Below are 19957 nucleotides of genomic sequence, written 5' to 3' on the forward strand. Positions count from 1 at the left end.
CCCAGTCCCAGGTTGACAGGGCTACGGCTGGCAAGAGGTTTTTTGTGGCCGCTGTTTGCAGCCACCACTAAGAGAAAGGGCGTGCAAGCTAGGTTTTGTGGGAGCAGCCTCTACGAGGCCATTCCGCGTGGATGGCAGGTGCGTGTGGGGCATGTTCCCCCCTTTGCCCCCCTTCCTCGCCTCCTCACCTCGTGCTGTTTGCACAGGAAGCAACGAAAAAGCTGCCATGATTGCTGGAGGCAGTGGCCTGAGCGGCACCAGCAAAGCAGCTGGTTGGCACTCCGGCACCAGTCTCCCTGCCATGGGCCAAGGTTTAGGGGCCTCTTGCACCTCAAAAATAAGACTCCCCGATAATAAGACCAAGGCCATATTTCGGGTGTCAAAAGAAAATAAAGCCCTGTCTTATTTTCAGGGAAACATGGTAGGTTACAATAAATTTCAGAATAGAAGCAGTCAAAAAAATGAAACAGGATGAACAAGAACCAAAGCATAATGGCTAATGTAGTTGACTGACACCAGAGAGATCCAGTTTATATTTCATTTCCTGCCACAGCGGTCACTTGGTGATTTTTAGCTCAACGTACCTCATAGATTGTTTAAAGAAATACAGGAGGATGCAGCACTATGTATGTGCCTTGAGTTCCTGAACAAAGACAGATGTAGACACATGTACATGTTTGTATGGCAGAGAAGGGGCCCATAAAGCAATAAAAATATCCAGGCCTTTTATCATGCACCTTAAAGCTGTTGCTTCTTTAAGAACAAATACGATGAGTCAATTCCTTGTTGCTGGGTGGGGGAGGGAGCAAGGGACTGTGAGACTGGCTTAGAAACTGTCACAGAACATTGAAAAGGAAGATCACATGAGCACAGCTGCTGCTATGCTGCGCAGCTGCTGGAGATCAGTAGCATTGAAGCAGCCACAATTTTCCCAAATTTCATTCCCTTCTGAGTCATGGGTCTTAGATTCTGAACACATTCTGTAAATTAGTCCATTTGAGATAACTTATTTCAAAAATTGTTACTTTGTGATGCACCGTTTCACCCAAGTAAAAGTCATGACAACAAGAATTTTAGAAATATATAAATACAATACAAAACAGTTCTATACATGACAATACAGAAATAAAGGCTGTCCCTTGACCATGCAAGCTATAGGAAATATCTGATGAGGGGTTGCTAATCCTTAGTTTGCAAAAGTCTATATTAATAAATTTGCTATACAATTTGGATAGTCTTTAAAAGTTTACTGAAAATGTCTCACCAGAAAAACCCTTTCCTTGAGAATGTGCCAACATTAAGTTAACATTAGGTTTGGATCCTCAAATAAAGGTTTTACCAATGATCAAATGCTGGGATATAAATAGCACAGCCACCTATGATAAGTTCTTCTTCTGATAATTTAAATGAGAACTTCCCCCAAACTGATTTTTTAATTTAAAAAAATTAAAATTTTATTTTATTTAAATTAAATAATTGAAAATTAATTTAAATTATTTAAATTAATTTTATTTAAATTAAGTTTAATTTTTAAAAAAGCCTTATGTGTATGCAAACAGACATATTTTGTTTTAAACAAATAAGTACAGGTAGACCTCAATTTACAACCATTTGTTCAGTGATTGTTCAAAGTTATGGTAACACTGAACAAAGGGACATATGACTGGCTCCTGAAGTTACAGCCATTTTAGCACCCCTGCAATCAAGTGATCAAAATTGGGGTTCAAGGCAGCCTACCCACACTTACGACTGAAGAAGAACTTTGACTCCACTTAATTGTCCATCTACTCCCCATCATGTGTGCTCTTTCCACCTGGATACTCTGTGGCCCTCCAACTCTAGCTGCAGTCTTCTTGCTCTTGTTGATAACCAAGCATGTCCAGCCTGACTCTACATGAGGCAGCTGCTGGCAGCACGAGGCTTTCTGTAATTTATACGAGGTTATACTTGGTAAGTTTCTCACAAGACCTGGGGAAGATGGCCTTACTTGGTTAGCAACTGCATCTTGAATGCGTGGCCAAGCGCAGGCCAAGCCTTACCACGTGGGCCGCTGTGGCTCATGTGGTAAGATGCTGGGCCTGAGGTTGACAACTTGGCGGCTTGATTTCCATGAGCGAATAAACAAGAAAGGAGGGACAAGAAAGGAGCCTCCCCCGTTTGCCTACTGGCATTCAGGCATCCTACGGGTAAATACAATACCACTCAAAAAAGTTCCTTTCACAGAGGCAGCCAGTCACTTTGGTGATCCCTGGCTAACACGTGCCATATGCTGAATAAATAAATAAATCAGCAGGAAGAGCAAGAAAAGAGTGAAGGCCAGCTAGAGCAGTGGAACACAGAGTGGTGAGGGCAACTGCGGCTGAGACTGGGCTGGGACAGCTGAGGCTTCCCAGCTGGGGTTGGCTGAGGTTTCTGGGGTGGCTGCAACTTCAAATCATGCCACACTGCTGGGCCATGGCTTAGGAGCTTCTTGCAGCTCCAGAGCCCGGCTGTGCCAAGAAACCCCTGAACCACAACATGGCAACCTGCCCCAGAGTCATGGGATGAGTCCTCAGCTAATAAATGACAGAATTCAGTTGACAGAAACAATTGGCAACTGCCAGCAAAAATATGATTGCTGTTGCTAAGCAATGCATTTACACTTTATGACTGCATTGCTTAGTGACAGAAATTCCACTGTCTGTACTGTCAAAAACCAAAGTACAGCTATACTTAGGAAGAAAATACCATAGCTAGTGTCTGGAAAGGATAATAGAGGTATAGGAATTTGTTTGCAAGTCAAATACAAACTTTTAAAAGCTTTAGATCTTTCCTAAATTTTAATATTTTAGTGAATTCTTACCAATCAAAACCATACATTAATGCATAATTTATCACTCTGCACAACCTTTCTATATTAAAGGCATGGCTGAACCTTTATATTAATAGTATATTAGGAATCCTTATAGAGAATATTGAAGAATAATTAACAAAGAAATTACAGGTATATCTTTTATGAGCTCAGTTATTATGAGCTCAGATATCATGTAATTTATACTTGGCTAGTTATATTTACCAAGAAGTAAATGAATTTAGCTGAATCAGTAAGTAAATAATTGCAAACAAATTTGCAAAATAATTGCAAATTTGCGCCAGCTCCTGGAGGTAATCCAGACAGGAAACCCAAGTCATGAGTACTGATGCTACCTTCACTGCAGGGCTATAGTAACAGAATCTTACAAGTCTGAAAGCGCTTTTCCCTGCCCCTTCCCCTGCCTTAGTTTCCAAAGAACTAAGGAAGGTCCCTTTTGAAGTGCTTTCTCCACCCCCATCCTTCCTTTGGACTAAGATTTTTCTTTATCAGACCAGGCTGCAGCTCTTCTTCTTCTCTCCCAATGTATTCTCACAGCCCATTACTGTTTTTCTTTTTCCAAAATGTTTAAATGTCCTCTTAACATTAAATATTATTTTTAAATTATATCATGCTTTATAAGATTCTTTAACCAAACCTACCTTTTAATTGCTTTAATATACTAAAAAGTGGAGAAAAGGAGGGGAAAAAACACAAATGGGAAGAAAATATAGTAATATACTTACAGTAAAGTTGCACCTAAGTTTTAATACACAATTAAACCTTGATTACAGGCAGTAGTGGTATTCAGCCGGTTCTATCTGGTTCGGGAGAACCGGTGGCGGAGGTTGTGGGAGGCTCCGCCCACCCGCCCAGAAATCATCACGTCCCGTTTTTGACGCTCTACACATGCGCAGAAGGCTCTGCACGCTCTCACATTTGCGAACCGATAGCAAAAGTAAGTGAATACCACCCCTGATTACAGGGAATAATTTTGTTCAGTCTTTCCACTATACTGACAGAGAGTCAGTTCATAAACAGGAAGCAAACATATATGGGTAACAAAGATTCAAAAGATGGAATTGCACTGCTTTTCTAAAATGAAAGAGTAATATTGTTCGTTTTGGCTATTTCTTTTTTCTCCACTTAACAACATATAGATTTTCAATTTGCTCAATTGTATTTTTAGTGACTTGGGTAACATATAAAGGTATGCTAAATGATATTAGTAGAAATAAATAAGGAAGCAGGGCTAATACAGCTGCTCTGAAATAAAAGAAGGTAATGTAAAATTCAAACAATGTATATGTGGATGAATATAGATTGCTATATTTTTTTATTCATAATGTGAAGCAAATAGAAATCAATATAGATCATAAACTTAAATTAAAACTCATTCAGAAAAAAACAATAAATCATAAACTTAATTAACTATGGCAATAATTCTTACTCCATAAAATTAAGAATACTTGATAGAAAAAAGGAAATATTAAGACACAATACTATCAACAATTCCTAAGCCCCAGTATGTAAGAGCTTGCCTCAAAGAGCGACCTTGAAAACAGTAATTCCAACCACTACATACAATGCATGAACCATATATGAACATGCAAATACTGTATGTAAACAAACTTCCCCTAATGAAATCTTCAAAGAACTATCTTTCTAAATGAACTGGAAGGCTTGCTTAGTCCATTGTTTTATTTCAACTGCAACTAGTTAAATATTCTTGGGGCATAATGTTGATAAGAATCACAGATACTTCTTATTTTTATCTACATCTGCTAATAATAATTGAGTTACATTCAGACTAACACAGTTATTTTTTATTCAGTTGAATATAAATGAGACCAAAGCATTATCCGCATATAATCCACGGTTAATAATTTTTAATAGATGCACTTCCACTTTGGCTTCTTTGAGATAAGCCTTTTGATGTTGGAAAAACAAGGGTTGACAAAATCTGCCTAATGATTTTTCATGGCACTACAAGGATCATAGCACTATCCATCAAAGATGGTAGGTCAAGCCAAGGGAATGAATACAACTTTTCTGTTCTGAACCTATAATCAATCATTTTGACTGCCTGAGCGAAAAGTAATTTTGAATAAGTGTATAAAGCCCCAGAATATTTAATTATGCTTAATACTTCATTTGAAAGTGATTTTGTATCTGCATTATAATTTTCCTTCTTTTTTCAGCTCTAGAATGTATTTTTTGAGATTGACATACTAAAATGAATTAGAAAAGAGCAACACAGAATTCTTAAATTATAACTTCAAGAGGTATTTTTTAAAATCCCCCGAAGTAGGTTTTTCCCATTTTCATTGCTTCAGCACACTGGATTGATTCTACATTGTGAACTACATTGTGAATTTAAAAGGTAATATACTTGTGTGCATAAACCCATAGTTTAGAAATTGATTTAGCAATAAAAGAAAAGCTTTAACAATATCAAAGTTGTGCAAATGGTTCGAAACTGAAGCATTTTGAACCAACTTATTTTGAGCATAAAACAGCTGCAGAACTGGAATGTTTTAAACTTGAAACAATTACAGGGTTTGAAGTAGCCCATTTTTTAATCTGAGGTGGTTTTATAAGCATTTGACGAATTAAGAAACAGCAAACTAAAAAGAGAAAGAGATGATATACAAAGCATAAGTTGCTGAACTGTTCTAGAGTGCTTTTTTCACAACAACAAGAACTGTTTAGGGTTAATATTTCAGTGTTTGCCAATAACTTTGCATGTAGATCTTCCTCAATGTTAAATTAAGTTTTATGTTACTTCTAAGAGTATCCCATTTTCTATTGATATTCCCCAGGAAATCTCTAAGTTTCTTATTCTCTGACTTGTTGACCTCCATCCACTAATTTATAATCCTCTACTTCACTGGTCCCCAACCCCTGATCTGCAGACTGTTACTTGTCCATAGCCCATTTGGAATGGGCTGCACAAGCGGTAGGCGAGCAAACAAAGCTCCATTTGTGCAAACGGCGGGCGCAAATATGAAATCATCCCCCCCGCCAGAAAGGTTGGGGACCAGTGCTTTACTTGATTTCAAGACTTTTACACTTTTGTATAACATAGTAATATGGGCAATAACTTCTAATTAAATGTGTATATCTATGGAAATTTTATTATTTCTTATTTTTATTTTGAAGTTTTTAAAAAATTGGACAGAATGGCATCATTGCTACTTTTACTAGGTACTTGCTTATCTTGCTTGTAAAAACAATTCCATTTCAACAAATACATTACAAATTCATACCATTTGTCCCTAGGATTTTTGTTTTAATTTGTCAGTGTTTTGCTTCAGTCACCATTCTCTAAAACTGACTTTAAAGGAACCACACACAAAAAAAGAAAGAAAATGTAGTAGCAGTATTGGCAATGGTAACTCATTACCAATTTTCTTGTCATCCCTTTTATAACTAAGACCACAGAAACCTACTACAATCGGAATTCACCATTTCTAGAAGTTAGACTTCTCTCATGATCCCAGACAGCGAAAAACAATTATGCTGTCATTTATATACACACATATCTTGACATAACCTTTTTCTTTAGTTCCTTTTCCCTTTAAATAGTTGACAATTGAAAAATGTACTGGTAATCCTTGAAGAAAGTACAGATAGTCCTCAACTTATGACTGGTTGCTTAGTGACCATTAGAAGTTATGACTGATCCAAAAAAAGGGGACTTACGATCCAGATTCGAAGTCCTGATGGTCGGTTTCCCTCTGTGGTCTCATGACCAAACTTTGAGTGCTTGGCAAAACAGGTGCATTTATGGCATTTAAGGCAGACTCTATTTGCAGAGTCCCTTGGTCACATGGCCATGTTTTACAACAGCTTTGCCAGAAACCAGTTCGTTTCCATTTTTGGCATTGTCCATAGCAAACCATTGGTTTGTATAATGACTGCCACAAAAAAAGGTCATAAAATTGGAATGGTCACATAACCAATCCATTTTACAACTGTTATGACATATGACGGCTCCTTTATGGACATATGTCAATAGATTTTGGACATGTCATTTTTGGACATGTGATGCAATACTCGGAAAATTACGGCATACGTCACTTAATCCTCCAAGGAAAGATTGAAGGCAAATGTGGTCCAGGCAGAAGAACATCATGATGGCTTCAAAATCTAAGGGACTAGTTTAGACAAAACTCAACAGCACTTTTTTCATGCGGCTCTTGATAAAAATAGGATCACCAACACCCGATGACGGATATGGCACAACAAGTAGTAGTAGTCAAGGACTACCTGTAAATGGACTTTATTAGACTGTTACACAGGAAATAAAATGGCAACCCTCTGCTGTCCAGGGTGCTAGGGTCAGTATCTCTATTGAGTAATCGGAAAACTCATCCTGTCTCCTTTATCTTAGCTTTTTTTTTTCTTTTAAAGATATATATAGTTGTATAAATTAAATAGTAAAGTGTCTTTAATACATCCATGTAGAGAGGTGACTACAGATTAACTGTTTATATAGTAACTCTTTTTTCAAAATGAAATGTGAATAGAATAGAGAAAGTAGAGTAGAGTAGAGTAGAGTAGAGTAGAGTAGAGTAGAGTAGAGTAGAGTAGAATAGAATAGAATAGAATAGAATAGAATAGAATAGAATAGAATAGAATAGAATAAATTTTTTTTATTGGCCAAGTGTGATTGGACACACAAGGAATTTGTCTTGGTGCATATGCTCTCAGTGTACATAAAAGAAAAGATACGTTCACCAAGAATCATAAGGTACAACACTTAATGATAGTCATAGGGTACAAATAAGCAATCAGGAAACAATGTAGAGTCGAATAGAGAATATAGAGTCGAATAGAATAATAGAGTAGAATAAAATAATAGAATAGAATATATACTATAGAGTAGAGTAGAATAGAATATAGAGTAGAACAGAATAGAGAGAGAGAGAGGGAGAGAATAGAATAGAAAACAGAAGAGAATAGAGAATAGAGTAGAACAGAACAGGAGTTGGAAGGGACCTTGGAGGTCTTCTAGTCCAACCCCTGCTCAGGCAGGAAACCCTAATACCATTCCAGGCAATTGCTTGTCCAATCTCTTCTTTCCTCATTGTCTCCTTATTCCACATACTCCACCATCAAACCCAGATCCGACTTGTCTAACAAACCAAAGCGAGCGCGTGTGTGTCCGCCGTCTCTCCACTAATTAGCGAGGAAGGCCCGGAGGAGACCTCTTCGCTTGGAGCTACCTCGAAGACTTCCTTCCCTAAAGCCGTCGGGCTAAGCCCTTCAGACAACGCCTTTCAAGCAAAAAAAAAAAAAAAAAAAACCCGCTCCCCCCCTCCCCCTCCCGCTTTGCTCCGCCAAAAGGGAGGCAGCGCGGATCCCGAGGATACGCCTGGATCGGGTCGGGCTCACTTCCTCCGTGCCTGCCTGAGGGCAACGGAAGACCGTCAGCCACGAAACGCCCACCCGCTTGCCCGGGCCGCCGAGGAGCAGCCGGGGACGCGCAACGAACAAAAGCCGCTACAAGCGAACAGGCCGCGCGATGAGGAGAGCCCAGCTGGGCCCCTGACAGCCGCCGCCGCCGCCTTTCCCCTCACTCTGCCCGGGAGAGGCTGAGCGGGGCAGGCCCGGGCCCCACCCTCCGCCTCAGCCCTTCTTCCTCCTTACCGAGGAGAAGCAGTTTCACCTCCTTGGCCGCCTTTTCCCCGTCCTCGCGAAGGTTGCGGTCGATCATCCGACTTCGCTCGGCCGCCGCTTTATCTTCGGCGCTCAACGTGCAGCCCATCGCGGCGACAGGACGGGCGAGGCGGGCGACTGGCACCCCTGGCGCTCCTCAACGGCCGCAGAAGTCGGGAGGGGAGGAAACTGGAGAGGAGGGGGGTGGGGGGGAGGAGGAGGAGGAGGGAGGAAAGAGAAGCGCCACCGGAAACCAGCCTACTTCCTCCTTTCAAATCACAGCCCGACCAGAAGCGAATTGCCCTCTGGGAAGTGTAGTCGAAACGCGGGTCTTGCCTCACCGCCAAGCACTGGAAAGGGGTGACTTCTGGACACCCGCCGCGTCGGGCGCAGGGCATAGTGGGAGCTGTAGCCCATGAACAGTAAACAGTACTAGAGTTTGAAGGCGGAATGTCTGGATTGAGTGGGGGGTTGGACTAGATGACCTATAAGGTCCCTTCCAACTCTGTTAATCTGATTGGAACAAAACATCATTATTTTGTTCCAAAATGTTTAGCAATACCTTTTCCGACTAATCAATGTCCCAAAGATGCTTTTTCAAGAGGCAACTGGACTTTCTGGTTTTTCTTTGAAGGCGTTTCGCTTCTCATCCAAGAAGTTTCTTCAACTCTGAAGAGGCTTCTTGGATGAGAAGGTGAAACGTCTTAAAAGAAAAAAAAAAAAAACCAGAAAGTCCAGTTGCCTCCTGAAAAAGCACCTTTGGGACAACCATGACCTGGATGACTGAGAATCTCCATAGACGTCCGTCTAATCAATGTTATTAAAAGGCATCAGTTTTCATGAATTGCAGTGCACTTCACAACAGCTGCATACAATGGCTAAGTGAATTGGAGCTCACCAAAGATTATGCTTTTTAAAAATTATTACTTGAAAAAGATGCTATTAAGCTTCTGATTTTTTTGACACCATAGACTGACATTCCTTTTCTCCTACAAATCTTTTGTACCCCGATCCAAAGTCAGAGAAGCAAAGCAAGGATTTCGTTAAACGTTTGTTATTCTTAGAATCTGCAATTAATATACAAATGTGGTCCTAAACTCATGCACAATGAATATTATGAATTGCATCATCTTGAATTTTATTTTACAAAAACACATCTGGATTGCAAAAATCTGAATATCCACTAGAAGTTGTCAAAGGGTTTAGAGATTTGGATATCTCGGTGATAATCTAGTGATTCTTTGGATATTATCAGCCTATATATGGCAGCTGTAAACCCCCAGTCCTACTAAAGGTTTGATAGATTTCAATCCAATGTGGAAAAAATACAAAACCCAACACAACATACTAAGACATAATGGAATTTGTTTGGTTTTGGCTTAGACTTTATGGCAGGGTGTCAGACTCGCGGCCCATGGCTCAGAAGCATCATGTGCTGGCCCCGCCCCCACCCCAGTTTAGCAAAGGGGGAAAAAGTCCCGATACATCATGTCACAACGACGTGACAACGCGAGTTTGACACCCCTGCTTTATGGTCTTTGTCAAAAATCAGCTGCTAACATTTATAAAGCCAAAGAACCTATCCCCCAGGTGTTTTCCTTAGAGAGTTGGCACATTCCCCTCAAAGGTTGAGGACATTATATAGAGTCGTAGGTAAGCTTTTCTGTTCTGTACACCTCAAAACATGTTTTGAAGATCATATTATTATATATGCAACAGTGTGAAATCACACCTGCCAGTTCTTTAGCTGGGGTTGACCTTCATACCTATCAGATTTCTTCCAAGAACCTAGAACAGGGCTGTCAAGCTCCTGGCCTCGCAGGCTGGATGAGTGCTGGCCACGCCCCCCCACCTGGTTTAGCGAAGGGGGGGAAAGTCCCAATACGTCATGTGATGCCGCCATGATGATGTGAGTTTGACACCCCTGACCTAGAATGTCATAATGTATCAGCATAGTATTTGTGTGGCTTCAAGCAGTATGGCCTTTTGTAACTGACAGATAGAAATTTTGTCAATGCACAGATTTTTCTAAGCATCATTCGTGATTTTTTGATATGGTAACCATAGGGGCCGCTGTGGCCAGCTTATGTCCTAAGCTTTGATTTTCAGATCTTGATACTTTGCAATCTTCTCCAATTCTTTATTTTCTATCCTCCTGTAGCCTGGTATTGCCAATCAATTACCTGCATTTTTGTTCTTTTCAATTGTAAATTGAAATAATTTGCAAAATAATAATAATTATATTAAAATGTACATGCCGCCCAACAGCCAGTGATTCTGCTCATCCATAATAGTTTGCACTTTCTGCCTCCTGGCCTAATCACAAAAAAATTTAACATTTTTCAGAAAAAGAAACTATATACACAGTTTCCCTATTCTTTTAGCTTCCCAATCTGAAAAGTACAGCGCTAATTTTTGCAAAAAAGTCAACAACATGAAGAGTGCTTGATCTTCTAAATTTTGGGATTAGAGATTCTAATGTCTGTTTATTATTTTCTAACACCTTTGAGCTTTTGCAACCTAAAACACAGGCGCTATTCATGGAAATTATTCCTTTTCTTTTTCAGAAGGATATTTATTAAATAGATTTCAAGAGCAGTTCACAAAGGAAACAAAGTTTGTTGCTGCCATTTCACAATCTGGTTTCCAAAAAAGGAAGTTATCTATGCAAGTGTTGCCCTCTAGTGTCCTCTATGAAGTATTTCTGAAGTATCGAACATAGGTGGACTTGATTGACAAGAAATAAGATGCAGAATATGTTCTACTTCCTTTAATGAAATATTTATTTCTGTAATATTGAAGTTAAGGAAAAGACCTCTGAAGAAATTATTTATTATCATATGATTTCTTTGTTAAAAGTGAATGCAAATATGTTGACTTTCAGTTTGCTTAAAGGCAAAAAATATATATTTTCCAAGCATTTTAAGCGCTCAAAAGAAGTATAAAAAGGACTGTGTTTCCATCTCTGTGTATTAGATATGCAATGTGTGGAAGGGAAATTGAGAAACATCTACAGTATAAGAACACAAACTACCTTTAGTAAATTGTATTTTATAAATGTGTACAGGTAGTCCTTGATTTACATCTATTCATTAGTGACCATCCCAAATTACAACAGCACTGAAAAAAGTGACATGACTGAGTCTAGCAATTACAACTGTTACAGCATCCCCACAGTCATGTGATCAGAACCTGGATATATTCATGATGGTTGCAGCATTCCGGGGTCATGTGATCAGCATTAGTGACCTTCACAACTGGCATCCATCAAGAAAAGTCAATGGGGGAAATCAGATTCAGTTAACAATTACACAATTCACTTAATGATTGCAGTAATTCACTTAGCAACTATGGCATAAAAGGTCATAAAATCAGGCGCAACTCACTTAACAATTGCCTTCCTTAGCAATGAAAATTCTGGCCTCAACTGTGGTCATAAGTCAATGATTACCTATACAGTAACCCTCTATCTATATCATGTCTGTTGAAGAAAAAACATGATTTTTCTCGATTGTGTTCACAGCTCCTTTTTCAGTGCTGTACAAAGAGGCTGTGTATTTATTTGCTGCTGTCATTTTTAGGAAGAAGGGCTGCCCTGAAATGGGAACTAATTTGAGAAAGAGACTTCCCTGGCACAAACATCACTAATTGTAGAAAATTCTTAGAGGCATTTGGAGTGTCAAAAAAGTCAAAATGGCAGTGTCACTCATGTGATAGGAATCCTGCCCTTTTGTATATATGTTGAACCTATGGTGCATGTAATTAAGGGCAAGCCTTTAATCACACATGTCCAGCTGCCATCTTTTTTCCTCCTGCTGCTGGACCTAAACAACCTCCTGTAACTTGTGAATCAGCCTTTTGAATAGATGGATTTAAGGGGTACAGTAGATATTCATAAAGTTTATTCCCATTTGAGATTTGAACCTGGACGAAAGTAAAGCAGGTATTTGGGAAGTTCAAGAGTCCTGAAGCCATCTCTGGTTCAAATGCTTCAACAATGTCTTTTGTTTGGGACTCCCTACTAACAGTCAGTAAAGAAATTTGAACAGAACTACAGATGGACATGGGATTTCCCATCCTGTTGATCTCTAAAAACTTGCACTTTGCAATATTAATCTTGCTTGATTTTTACAAATCCTTTTACTTTTTGAGACAGTGGTTTCTCCAAGTGAAGTGCTTTCAAAAAGCAGATGAATAAAATGGCGATGCCATTTGACTGAATAAAGAAAAAGGATAAAGGTTATGTATTTGTCACTAGATTGTGTTTTGAAGAGGTGGCAGAACTAGTCATCCTCACAAACTTTTACTCTCAGACCTCATCAGTTTCCAATGTCCCTTAAGTAAAGGGAAAAATATTATTGTGTTACCAATTATAGAAAGAAGAATCAACAGTCAGTTTGGCATTTTGGCTGTCTTCAGACTGTGAAATGGTGATATCCTATTTTGAGAGAGAGACAGACAGACAGTCAGACAACATTCAGTGTTACCACTAATATCACAGGACAAGAAAGAGTTAGGTTTTATGTCAGTGTTTGCCATTTACCGTGTTTGGAAAGGATTTAACAGAACATCTGAATTCTTCTATGAGATTCAGACTCATAGAATATATCCCGGTGTGTAATGAATGTCAGTGTGGCTACAGAGTTTAGTTTGTATCTGAGTCCATATCCAGCCTGTAAATATCTAGATAGTCATTAACAGCAGCAAAATTCTTTGCAGTCATCTCACAGCCCCAATCTGATAGTCCCAGAGGAGCGCAATCTGCAAATTTTAATATGGATTTTAATATCCCCTGTCTGAATATCTCAGGTCTGCCCTTTGTCAATGCCACTCCCAAACATCTGGATTTCATACTCTTGTTCAGCAAAACCGGTTATATGACTTCAAAAGGTAAATGGGCAAGAAACCAAGATTCAAAGGAGTCTCCGGAAAAATTGTCAGGTGCTATATGCAAACTGGAGCTCCTCTGAACCCCACTTCTTCTCTTAATCCCCAAGGGCATTCATTAAAATGGATCCAAGAACCTGAAAAAGAATAAATAAACACTAGCAGAGAGAGAAAATAATGTTCTCTGGAATAAAATTCCACTTTGTCACTCAAAAATGAAGCCAGCACATCTTTCCTATTTGAAGTTAGGCAGTGTTGAAACAGCACCTTGTCTGAACGTTATTGAGACAATCATTTTCTTAACTGAAACCTTTTGTTCTCATTTGATCAGCAGAGAGCCCATCACACACAGGCACCAAACATTTGTCAAATAAATAACCATTTTATTTCTTGCTCTAGGCTTCAGTTGTCCTACATTAAAATAGCTTCCTTTTCTTGCAAAATGAAGCCATGAAAATGTTATATATGATCCAGAAAGATTTTGGAGAGAAAATATATTCTGAATATTGGGATATTTAGCACAATTTTGCATAATTTAACAATTTTTGAATTGTGATATTTAATTTACTTTTCTTCTTGCTGGCCTTGTATGAAGGAGAAAATGTTAACAGTAGAAAACTGTGTTATTGGGAAATACACACCCACACACACCCATGGAAAGAATTGAGAAACGTAGAGATTAGGATGGGTCTGTCTATTGTGCCAATTTCCACTGAACTTTTGGTTTAACTTTCTTTTGCTTCCTGAGACTTTAATGTGGCACAACCTAACAAACGGTTCTGGTAAACATACGAAGACTACAGTATATAAAAGGAAAAATGAACACTGAGAAACTGAAACAAGCAGCTCTAGACACACATACACATCATTGGAGAGCATTTTAAGGTCAGAAAAGGTTACTCCTGGTGGATGAGATTGCAGGATTGCACAATTATATGGAAGTTAGGGAATACTCTTATGCACTGCAAATTCCTGGCGCACTTGTCAATTTTCTGTACTCTCTGAACTGACCAGTTTTGCTTCCTTAAGATTGTTACTATATTTGTCACGTCATGTAGTTTTAATATCACCATCTGGTACCTTCTCAATGTAGAGAGAAAGCAGTTCCCAAAATTCTCAATAACCATGGTCATTGCTGGCAGGGAATGCTGAGAGTTTATTTTCTTACATAGATAGAGGATACCTGGTTACAGAAGGCTCATTTTTTGAAGTCTTTGGCTACAGTATCCAGAGGAACTGAACCAAAAGTAATCGCTATTGAAAATAAAATGTTTGCAGCTCAAACTATAGCAAAAATAGTATTTTGTATTCTCAAAGTTCCTTCCATCAGGACTCATGTGAGATGAACAATAAACAACTTACAAAGAAAAAAAAAAGGCAATTGAACTAATGTCGTTTCAACCTACTACTTAAATTTGAAGAAGGAAGTAGGGAAAGATGATTATTTCTGAAGTGCCAGCAATTCTTTATAGTAAAATTACTCCAGGTCAAAAGGAGGCACTAACTGGCACGAGGGATTCACCCAAATGTTTTTGAACTATAGCTTTCTATGGATGGGTATAATTTTCAGGGCACCTCACGGACAGCACAAATTAAAACAAGATGTCTGACAGCAGGAAGGATGTGTGGTAGGACTGAATACACAGAAGGGGGTTATGAAGTTTTCATTCATCCTGGAATCCTAAACTTCTAGGCCAAAATTGTGATATGCTATCAGAAGGCCATACAGTTAGGTGACCAGACGTCCCGCTTTTGGCGGGACAGTCCCGCTTTTGAGCAATTTGTCCCGCGTCCCGCGGCGTTTTAAAAAAGTCCCGATTTTTCATTCTGCCTCCTGGTTCCCGGCTGCCTCCTGAATCCCCGCTGATGGCTAGAGGGAAAAAACCTGTTTAAACTCTTGCCACGGGGCTTCAAAGGGCCGCCCTACGTTAATTAGCTCGGCTTCCCCCTCTCAGCTGATTTGCACAGGGCTCTGCTCTTGCTAAATTGCTCAGTTTCTTTTTCCTCTTTGTGCAAACCAAGCTCAAAACGAAAGTGAAAGTAAAACAGGCTGTTGGCTTTGCGGTTTGCTTGCAACGTTGGAAAATTAGGCAGCAGATTTATTTTCCTTTTCCTCACCAAAAAAGGTAAGTGCAAACAATGGAAAATTATTTAGGGCAAAAGAGGAGAGTTCAAGATTTTAAAACACAAAAGAAAAAAAAGCTCTTTTTAACTAGGGAATTGTAATAATTGAGATATTATTAATTGTATAATGTGTTGAAAGCAGAAATGGTTAAGTTGTGGTTTGGAGGAATATATGGGGGAAATTATTTGGTTTATTATTATTGGTAAGTATAATTAATTGATTTGTAAGAAATTGGATTGCATGGAAATAATTGGAATATTCATGTTCATATTGATTAATATACAAAAAAGATAGTTATATAACTAATTGATTTATATTAAAATGTTGAATTTGTATTAAACAACTGTATTACATAATTACATAATTAACCAATGTGAGGATGGATATAAAAATAGATGACAATGGGAAGGGGTATAAAATAGAATAGAAGGGAAAAATTGAATTTGATTAAGATTAGAGATGAGGATGAAGGGTAATATTGTTTTTTTAAAAAAATAGATGAGGAATAAATATGGCAAAAAGGAAATATAGAAATTGTAAATTTAATTGAAATGACTAAACACTGTTTAAATTTGTGAACCAGCCAAATATTCTGTTCAAAGAAAATACATTGTATGTATGTGTGTTTCTAATTATTGCTATTTATTCATATTTGTTCTCTTTTATTCTTTAAAGTTTAACAATTCATTCTTTATCTTAATATCTTTATATTTGTTTGGGGTTGGCTTTCTTCCCTTTCATCTTTTTTATTGTACAGCAATCTTTCTCCTCAAACCTACCACCTCTCTTTTCTTTCCTTCTTACTTTCTCTTCCCCCCCCTCTTCTTCTCCTCCCTACTTCCTCTTCCTTTCTCCTTCTCCTCCTCTCTTCCTCCCTCTCTTAACCGTCACTCCTACTCTAATTTCCCTTCCCTTCCTTCATCCCTCTCAATTACTGTATCCTTTTATGCATATGGACTACTCAGAGGGCTGAAAAAGTTATTTTTGACTGGTCCTCGCACTTTTGACCAGTCCTCGAACTTACGACTGTCCTCACATTTTACATTTTTGCCCTATCTTGTCATCATGGTGAAGAGAAGCAGTTGTGAAATGAGTGACGTGGTTGTTAAGAATGCTGCACGGGCATAAATGTGAGGATGGTCATAAGTGTGAGGACCAGTCAAAAGTGTGAGGACCTGTCAGAAATGACTTTTTTCAGCCCTCTGGTTAGTCCTTTTGTGCATATGGACTACTCAGAGGGCTGAAAAAGTTATTTTTGACTGGTCCTCGCATTTTTGACCAGTCCTCGAACTTACGACTGTCCTCACATTTTACGTTTTTGCCCTATCTTGTCACCATGGTGAAGAGAAGCAGTTGTGAAATGAGTGACATGGTTGTTAGGAATGCTGCACGGGCATAAATGTGAGGATGGTCATAAGTGTGAGGACCAGTCAAAAGTGTGAGGACCTGTCAGAAATGACTTTCCAGCCCTCTGAGTAGTCCCTATACACATAGCCATGGCCACCCGGTCACATGACCAGCTAGCCACGCCCACCCAGTCACATGACCAGCTAGCCACGCCCACAAAATAAGCCACGCCCACAATGTCCCTCTTTACCAATGTTAAAATCTGGTCACCTTACCATACAGGAAAAGGAGAAATTGTGCTGGATAGGCAATAGAGAAGCATTGGTGCTATGACATAGCCCAGGAGAAGCCGTGATTACCTTAGATGGGCATGAAATGAACTAGGGGAACATGTGTTCTTCCAGTTGTTGCTGAACAACATCTGTCAGGATTCTGACCCAGGATAGCCAATGGTGACACAGCTAAATGTGTTTTTGAGACACTCATTTAACAACTGTCTTGCTTAACAATGGAAATTTTGGGCTCGATTGTGGTTGCAAGTGGAGGACTACCTATATGTAACAGCTTAAAGCAATGTGTGAACCAGATCATAGGCTTCATTTTACCAATGGAATGTAAACTCATTGCAATTAAAGTCATAGTTCTAATCTGACATTAGAATCATCTGAATTAGTTAGTTCCATCTGAATTAAACCAACTGGTTTATTTTATTTTGGCTTGGTGTAACAAAGGAATCCAGCCACTGAGATCATCCATGGTTTGTTTACTTTTAACTACAGAGAAAGCTTCCTGTATCTTCCTTAGATTTGTTGACTTCTTTAATAGTAAGACAATTCAGAACAGGAGAATGTGGAGCTGTAAAATGTGTTCCTACAATATAAAGGTCAGTTGTTCACCCAGTTGTTGCTTCTGCCTGTCCCTGGGCCTTTTTGTAGCTCAGTCATGCCTAGCCCAAATACCAGTGAGCCCTCTCATTTATAATCCTACAAGTCAAAGACAGCCTTGATTAGAAGGTGGATGGAAAGAGTCCAAAGCAGAAGATAACAATTACTAGAGAAGGGAGGGAAGAAATGAAGGAACAAACAAACAAACAGACAAATGAAAGAAAGAAAGAAGAAAATAAAATATTCAGAATAGTGATGTTTCCAACTACAAAGGTTAAGAATGAGTTGATGGGGCGGGTGAGCAATCAACATTCTGTATTAGTCAAAATTAAACGAAATTAACTGAATACTATTAGCAGCTGATTTTGTGTGTGTGGGTTTACTTGAGCAGCACATTGGAGAGAAAGGGTTCCAATTGCCATGGTGTATTTATTAAATACTCCCCCATATACAAACATACACATTCTTCCTCGGCTGCCATATTCTGCATTTCACACATTGATAAATCAAGATTGTCAAGTGCAAAAAAAGAAGAAGAAGAAGAAGAAGAAGAAGAAGAAGAAACCTAGCTACAGGTCAGGCTTCGGTGAACGTGCTGCTCTGATGTAGTTATCGGAGGCAGTGATATCACTGTTCATGTGCTGCTCCAGGAACTCTGAGGTCTCTTCTGCAATTTGCCCTGGGATCCGGAAATCAATGGTAGCTTGGTCCCTTTTGGGGCTAGGCTGGGTAAGAGCATTTCTGGCCTCAGCGTGGCAACCTGTCCCTTGCAGGAACTGCAAGAAGTTCTCCTCAATGGAACCTTCTCTGCTGGGTAACCTGAGATTCTCCTCTGGTGGTTGCTTGAAGAAACAGGTGAGGTGCTTGCTGAGCTCTCCTCTGATCTGTCGGTTGAGGCATCCATAGAAGAAAGGATTGGACGTGAAGCAAAAATAACCAATCCAAGTGACCACATTCTCCGTCTGCTGGCCAGGAAAATGGGAGCTCAGCACTGAGTAGAGATGGAAGGAGAAATAGGGCAACCAGCAGAAGAGAAATTGTCCCCCCACTGCTAGGAAGATGATGACAGCCTTCCCACCCCCAAACGTCCTCTGAGGGGTAGTTCGAGGGGCTCCTGAACTAGTCACCATTGTGGACCTACTACTAAGAGATTCTGATCTTTGCCGTGGGGTATCCATCCAAGTGGGAAGTGGACCATGGTGCATGGCAGCCACTCTGGCCACTTTAAACATATTACAGTAGACCACCAAAATAATGGAAACCGGCAGGAGGAAGTAGAAAACAGCAAAGAAAATCACAAAAAACTTGCAGTAGGCACTTCGGCTCCACTGCAAGGAGCAGGTCTGTCCATTGTAGGCTAGGGATCTATTGATATGGTCTTGGGAAAGCCATCCCAGGATGGGGATGATGGACATAACTACTGCCTTGATCCAGACACCAATCAGGACACAGACCACCAGGCTTACAGTCATTTTGACCTCATAGCGCATGGGGTGCACCACATAGTAGTAGCGCTCTACGTTAATAGCTGAGATTGAAAGGATGCACATGGTGATGAAGCAAATACTCAGGAAAAGATAGGTATGACATATGGCATCCTCAAAGACTGTGCCATCAAAGAAAGTTGAGCTGGACAGCATGGCTAGAGGCATTAGGGTAATAGCAGCCAAAAGATCCACCAAGCAGAGGTGGAACACAAAAACAAACTTCCTCAGTGCTGGGGTTTTGATAATGACCGTCATAATTGCTACATTGCCCACAATGGCTGTCAAATCAATCAAAAGCATGAAGAAGAGACCCACAGACTCGGAGGCCACATCTCTGGGCTTGGTGTCTAGGCTAGAATTGAGAAGCATAGAACTCTGGGATGTCTGAAGCAGTCTTCTGATCCTGGCAGGATTTCGTACCCACGGGGTGGGAAGAGAAGGCTCCATGGAGATTAGCACCTCCCTTTACAAGTCCATCACCCATCCTATTCTGGGTCCCCAGAAAGTAATCAAAGAGAATCAAGAGAGATGGTGGTGTGCAAGCAGCCACGAGCCATTTCGTTTGCCAACATTCAAGTCCAGCAGGTCTTTGGGGTACTTATACTTTCCAGTACCACACAGTTCTATGAGCCATTATAATCAGGGGCTCTGCTTAATTCACCAAATCTGTTTCATCTTGATTGTATGTCATAGGATATAATAGCATGGCAGTGTAGAAAGTCCGTGGGACCCA

The 19957-nt window shown here is 39.7% G+C and overlaps 2 protein-coding genes across 2 annotated transcripts in view; both read right to left on the minus strand.

Annotated features, from left to right (window-relative positions):
- GNAI3 (G protein subunit alpha i3) overlaps positions 1-8690 on the minus strand; it is a 30966-nt gene extending 22276 nt beyond the window's left edge. Inside the window, exon 1 of the mRNA XM_070941443.1 lies at positions 8486-8690. Coding sequence (XP_070797544.1) covers positions 8486-8603 — 118 coding nt within the window. The 5' untranslated portion in view covers positions 8604-8690. The remainder of the gene's footprint in view (positions 1-8485) is intronic.
- A 9587-nt stretch (positions 8691-18277) lies between these two features.
- GPR61 (G protein-coupled receptor 61) lies at positions 18278-19671 on the minus strand. The gene has a single exon (XM_070939662.1). It carries the CDS (start codon positions 19669-19671, stop codon positions 18307-18309), a length of 1365 nt encoding a protein of 454 aa, XP_070795763.1. The 3' UTR covers positions 18278-18306.
- Between the last annotated feature and the right edge of the window lie 286 nt (positions 19672-19957).

The sequence above is a fragment of the Pituophis catenifer genome, unplaced genomic scaffold, assembly GCF_029215685.1.
Source record: "Pituophis catenifer annectens isolate HBS135680 unplaced genomic scaffold, rPitCat1.0.hap2 SCAF_3, whole genome shotgun sequence".
Lineage (NCBI taxonomy): Eukaryota > Metazoa > Chordata > Lepidosauria > Squamata > Colubridae > Pituophis > Pituophis catenifer.